General features: G+C 45.5%; 1 protein-coding gene across 1 annotated transcript in view; it reads left to right on the top strand.

Annotated features, from left to right (window-relative positions):
- Positions 1 to 4,537: 4,537 nt before the first annotated feature.
- The window catches only part of NUP210 (nucleoporin 210), a 69,452-nt gene continuing 67,721 nt past the window's right edge, over positions 4,538 to 6,268 (top strand). Inside the window, exon 1 of the mRNA XM_005434091.4 lies at positions 4,538 to 4,752. Within this exon, the coding sequence (XP_005434148.2) occupies positions 4,595 to 4,752 (158 nt within the window). The 5' untranslated portion in view covers positions 4,538 to 4,594. The remainder of the gene's footprint in view (positions 4,753 to 6,268) is intronic.

Below are 6,268 nucleotides of genomic sequence, written 5' to 3'. Positions count from 1 at the left end.
GATCTTAAATTATTCAGACATTTTAAAATACGAAATGCCTGAAAATAAAGTCAGATTTTCCTTGACCAGGTAGTTTTTTAGCAGCCTGTTTTTTTTTTTCCTGAATGAACTCTAGAACCTGAGGTTTGCTTCATTCAAAATTTGTCAGAGACTCAGGCCTCAATGCAGGAAAGCATGTATGCATAACCCTAATATTAGATAAATGCTTAGTATTCATACCAAGTTGATTTAGCCTTCCTGAACATGATGAGCTCCTCGAGTCCTTGTACTGCCATTCAAATGCTTTCTTTTTTTGAACAAAGATTTAAAATCACTTCACTGCGAATAGATCACTCCATGATATACTGATCCAGGGTTTTTCTAGTTTTCTAAAAATTATCTTTCCACCATAAACTGATTAATTTAAAACATCTAATCCAAATATATGTCTCCTTGCTTCCCTGGGAGTGTTTTCAGATCTTCAGGCGAACCAAGTGAGTTTGTAAAATCTTTCAGTAATTCTCTCCTTTTTATTTCCGTATTTCAGTAGAAACATTATCAGCACCTGGTGTTTTGTTATTTACTGCGTGTATTTTGATTGCCTCTTAAATCTCTTTAAAATGTAATTCTTCCACAAATGGCTCAGCTGCTTGGAGAATAACCATTTATTGTTTGCGTTTATCCCTCTCAAATTAAGCAGCTCACTAAAGTACTCCCTCTATCATTCTATAATTGCATTCTTTGTGACTAAGAAATTTCCATCTTGTTCTTTATCAGACTTACTCAGGTGTACATTGATATGTATGTAAAGTTATCTCATATACCTAATACGTCTATCTAGTTCCAATTCTCTAGCATGCCAGCTAACTACACCACCAACTGGACGTATTTTTATGTTCTTTGCACTGTTTTAGTGTGAGAAAGGATACACTGACTCCATGCTGGCCTCATCCCAGCCATATGGAAAAAGAAAGTAGAGCACTGCAGCAACCACATTGTCAACCCATGATTTTAATAACTTCTCACAGGGCATACAGCTACACTGTTTTCCTCCTAGCCAATTGTTCTCTATGCAGAAGTCTCTAATGCTAACACAGTGCTACAATGCATGACTTCCAGTTTAAGGAGAAAATTCACTTCATAATTTCACTGTGTAATGGAAACTGCAAAGTTGCTCATCAGTGTCTCCTGCCTTAATCTACTCTTACGATTGCTTAGTATGCTTTTGAGTATGCTCTGAAAGATGTCAGTCATTTAATTGTTGTACTTAACTGTCACGTTTCATCAGTAAGCTTTATGTTCCTAACTGCACTTCACTGTTCTTTATGAAAATCACTCAAGTCTAACAAGTATTTGAGAACAACAGTAATTTTCCAGGAACACACTGAATACTCATCACCATACACTGCAGATGAAAGAAAGTGAAGACATACTGAGATTGCAAAACCTGCTTTTAAAAGCTAGGAAGTAGTGGGATACAGACATCTCACCTTATTCACAGCACAGGATGCCAGGTATACTCACTACCTACTTCTTATCTATTCAGTTGGAATTATACTAACCGTAAACAGATTGTACTGATTTATTCATGGGTTATTTTATCATCATCCCTCCCTAATATCTGAGTCTTTACAGAACCTATCTTCATAACACGCCAATCAAGGAAAGTTAGAGATTAATTGACAGAAGGGGTAAAGAATAATAACTGTGTTTTGAGCAGCAATTTAAGGTGTAGTGGCTTTATTTGCCAGAGCTTTTGATACCATATATCTTTGTGGGCCCAGCTCCCAGTGACTTAAATTGCAACTGTAAGGTTCAGCTCTTCTCTAAATCAGACCACACAATTTCAAGACGTTCATTCAGAAAATGAGTAATACACAAGGAGAAGCTGCAGTAAGAAGTTAACTGTCCGGCAGCACACAGTCCTCTGGATAGAAAACGGAATGGCTTTGCTGAGGTACTGGTAAATAACACACTAGCTGAATAAATACTGGAAAAAAAATACTGCTAGGTAAATAAAAAGCCCTGTATAAGTTTACTTGCTTTGAATTGATAAGAACTGGTTAACTTCTACACTGCCTAAATAAGAACTCTCAGATGGTGTCCCTGGACCGATTCTTATCTTCCTGGGCAGAATTTAACTATCTTAACTCCAAGATGATTGTCCCCTTCTTAAAATCCCTTCTCTTTCTACATATATATACCATCCCTCTGTCATAGGTAAGGACAGGGAGACCCTCCATACAATAACTTAATCTACTAAATAGCTTTGATTAATACGGGAGCGTCACGCTTCCCATGCACCATGAATGGTGAAGAGATCCTACCATTAAAGATATGCTGAGATAATGACACATATGAATGCATACTGACAACAAGGACAAATTAAGATTGCAATACCAGCTGACTTTTGACTTACAAAAATAATGGTCTTTCAAGAGTACTCTCAGGTGTGTTCAAAGTTTCTAAAAAAGCAATTTATTAAATACACAGAAATTCCATCCTACAGGAGTAAGCATGACTCTACATAAATCACCAGTTCAGTTAAGTCTCCAGCAAAAAAATCTGTAACAAAGTGAACTGAGTAATACAATGTTATCCACTACAAAGTCCAATCACCACTAGGAGGCAAAATACACATTTTGCAATAAGTTTACAAAATATAAGGTAAAAAAAAAATCAAATTGAGACTTGCGATTCCTGAATCCTTTTCCAGGCTCTGAACACACTTAAATGATTACAGATCTGTCAGTGATGGTTAAAACTTCCCTCCTCCTTCTCCTTACATTGCCCTACTTCCCATGCTGTTCCATCACACTTTTGAGCAATACACAGGAAAAGGTCAAGTTTGCGTTAGACTGGCTGACGAAATCTAGCTACTTATTATACTTCTTGGAGGAGCTCCAAGCAACTCAGATCAAGACTGCTTGTGGTATTCACCTGGTTTGCAGTGTTCATGTACACCAAGTTCCTTGTCTCAGCTTCTTTACTTTTTTCTGCACTTTGGTCTGCTGACCATTTTTTTCCCCCAGGATACAAAAAGTACAGGAAAATAAGTCTTCTTAATTGAAAATTAACTTAGAAAATTGGTATTTTTATAACAAAAGAACAATTGCTTAGCTTAGCTGTTAGCATCACTGTGCCTGGGGTCTCGGTCAACAGCCAGCTGAATATGAGCTGGCAGCGTACCCAGGTGGCCAAGAAAGCCAACAGCATCCTGGCTTGTATGAGAAACAGTGTGGCCAGCAGGACAAGGGAAGTGATTGTTCCTCTGTGGTCGGCATTAGTGAGGCTGCACCTTGAATCTTGTGTTCGGTTTTGGGCCCCTCACTACAAGAAGGACATTGAGGTGCTGGAGAGTGTGCAGAGAAGGGCAACAGAGGTGGGGAAGGGGCTGGAGCACAAGTCTTGTGAGAAGCGGCTGGGGGAACTGGGGGTGTTCAGCCTGGAGAAAAGGAGACTCAATGCGGGGGAACCTGATCGCTCTCTGCAACTGCCTGACAAGGGGCTGTCTGCAGGTGGGGGTGGGTCTCTTCTCCCTGTTAACAAGCAACAGGACAAGTGGAAATGGCCTCAAGTTGCACCAGGGGAGGTTTAGATTGGGTATTAGGAAAAATTTCTTCACTGACAGGGGTGCCAAGCAGGAACAGGCTGCCCAGGGAGATGATGAAGTCACCATACCTGGGGGTACTTAAAAGTCACATAGATGTGGCATTTAGGGACATGATTTAGTGGTGGCCTTGGCAGTGCTGGGTTAATGGCTGGACTCAATGTTCTTAAGGATTTTTTCCAACCTAAATGAGTCTATGACTCTACCTACCATAATGTGCACGCTGAAAGAGTACAGTATGTAATACCCATATCCTTGATTTTTTTTTAGGGGTTTTCTAATCCATAGGATTTAGGATTTAATCCAGTTAGGGTTGTTTTGTTTTGTTTTTTAATCTGTAAATTATATTTTTCAAAAACAAACAGCTTACCTCACTCAGCCTTCAGCAGGACTTTTGGAAGGTGCTGTCCAGAGCAAGGTGAAGCTGACCTTATACACCACAGTCTTCATCCCACGTCCCCAGTGGGGTGAAAACAGTACATGCTCCACTTGTAAATGACTTGAGGCCAGCTGTTGAGGAGGCTCTGGTCGGTGATAAGCACCATCTAGGCCGAAACCCTCAAGTTTATCCCTACAGCTGGCGACAGCCACATCGCGTGAAGAAAACCCACCTCCCTGCCCCATTCTTCAAGCCGTTTCCAACATGATGTGCCCCGATAGGAGCCTTTTAGAACTGCTAAAACCTCCGGTGGTTTGACTTGGTGGACGTCCCCTTGGCCTCAACCGCTGCGGGGAGCGCCCGTAGCGGGCGCCGCTAAAAATGACCTCAGCGATGGCGCGGCCCCGGGGAGCGGAGGGGGCGAGGGGAGGGGGCGGGCCTGCCCCGTTCGGCGGGAAAGGACGGTTGTGCGCCCCGGGCGGAGGGACGTCAGCGGCGGGGCAGGCCCGCCCCCTCCCCTCGCCCCCTCCGCCCCCCGGGGCGCCCTGCCCCGCCGCTGACGTCCCTCCGCCCGGGGCGCACAACCGTCCTTTCCCGCCCCCACCGGCGGCGGCTTGTAGCAGAGCATGGCTACCCCCGCGCCTCAGGCGCTGCCTCTCTTTCTCCTCCTCTCCCTCCACCTCACCGCCTCCTCCAAGCTCAACACCCCCAAGGTGCTGCTCCCATTCACCCGCGGCACCCGCGTCAACTTCACGCTAGAGGCCAGCGAGGGTTGCTACCGATGGTGAGTGTAGGTGCCGCTGCTCTTTGTCCGCCGCTTCTTTCCCTCCGTCGCCGCCGCCCGGATGCACCTGCGGCGTTTCCTCAGCCTGCGGCGGGAAAACGCGGCCGGTGGGGCCTGAGCGCTCCTCGCCTAGAGCCGTTCCCCTGAGGGAGCCAGCAGCACCAGGCCTCCCCTCACCGTTTCCCCTCGCTTCGGGCGGCTTTTAGCGTGGCCCAGCAGCGTGGGGGCAGAAATGGAGATAATCCCTGAGGGGAGAGGCTGGGTTTTACAAACCTTCGCTGTTTGTTTTTGGTTTGGGGTTGGTTTGTTTGTTTGTTTGTTTGTTTTTTCTTCTGCAGTGGGAGTTAAACCCACAGGAGAGGGGCGCAGTGTGGAGGCTGGGGCTGATGAGGCCCTGAGGGGAAGGTCCCTGCTGTGGGGGAGCTTCGCGCCATGGCTGGGTGCCCTGCGTGCGCCTCACACCACACGTGCACCCACCCCACATACCCCATGCATGCCCACCCTGCTTCTCCATGTACCCCACTGTCATGGTTTAACCATGCCCACCCTGCCTCCACACACCGCCCGATGTGCTCTCTCTGCTGCCTGTGTACCCACAGCACCACCCCACACATGCTTGCCCTGCAGCCCCACGTGTGTGGGGACAGCACCCAGGGCTCGTACTTTATGCTGCTGGTGTAAAAATACCCCTTCCTTTGCCGTGGGCAGTAACAAAGGTCTGATGGCTTTGAGTTCAGGGTATGGATGTAAAGGAGTCATAGTACGTTGCTATGTTGAGAGCTTCTCGATGCTACTTTAGGCATAGGCAACACCTTGAGCACATCACCTGGGGACAAGGAAGTCAAGTTGTAAAAGATCAAAGCTTTCCCAGTTTTCTTTAGGAGGCCTTGGTGCTGAGGGAATGGGATACACTCAAGGGACTTGTGGCTGAGAGGCCTGCCATGCCTTGCACAAGGGGGAGGTGTGCGGGTTGGGCTCATGGCAGGCAGGTCTGGGTTGTGTTGAGCACCAGGAGGTAAAGGCAAATAGCATGATCTGTGCAGGTTTAGCAGCTGCATCGCAGTCATGTTAAACGTTACCGACTCCTTGTCCTTCCTTTAGCATACCTGAATTGTAATTTGGATCAGTAATGAGCAGGACATACCCACCTGAAAAAAAGTGGCAGTCAAGGTATATGTGGAATGATACTTTTATGTGTGAGATGCATGTGCATAGCAGTTTTCAGTTATTATTTTGTGGCTGACAGTTACTGGAATACATCTTGTAGGGCTGTGTTTTCACAGTATATCAGTTTATTTACCTGCTGGTCCTACACTTCTCATCCATGGGCTTGTTCCAGCCTTTGATCTGTGAGAATTTATACGTTTGAGCATGTTTTCACATTTGAGCACATTACACACAAGAGCAGTAATAACAGTTTCTTCAAGAGTTGACGGAAACAGGCTCCTAGATGAGCTGCTTGTGCTCGTGTAATTTAATTTTTATATGGACCGTTTTAGTGAAAATCTCACAAGTA

The sequence above is a fragment of the Falco cherrug genome, chromosome 4 (assembly GCF_023634085.1).
Source record: "Falco cherrug isolate bFalChe1 chromosome 4, bFalChe1.pri, whole genome shotgun sequence".
In the NCBI taxonomy this organism is placed as follows: Eukaryota; Metazoa; Chordata; class Aves; order Falconiformes; family Falconidae; genus Falco; species Falco cherrug.
The sequence above is the reverse complement of the archived record's forward strand: the minus strand, read 5'-3'. Positions and strand labels throughout refer to the sequence as shown.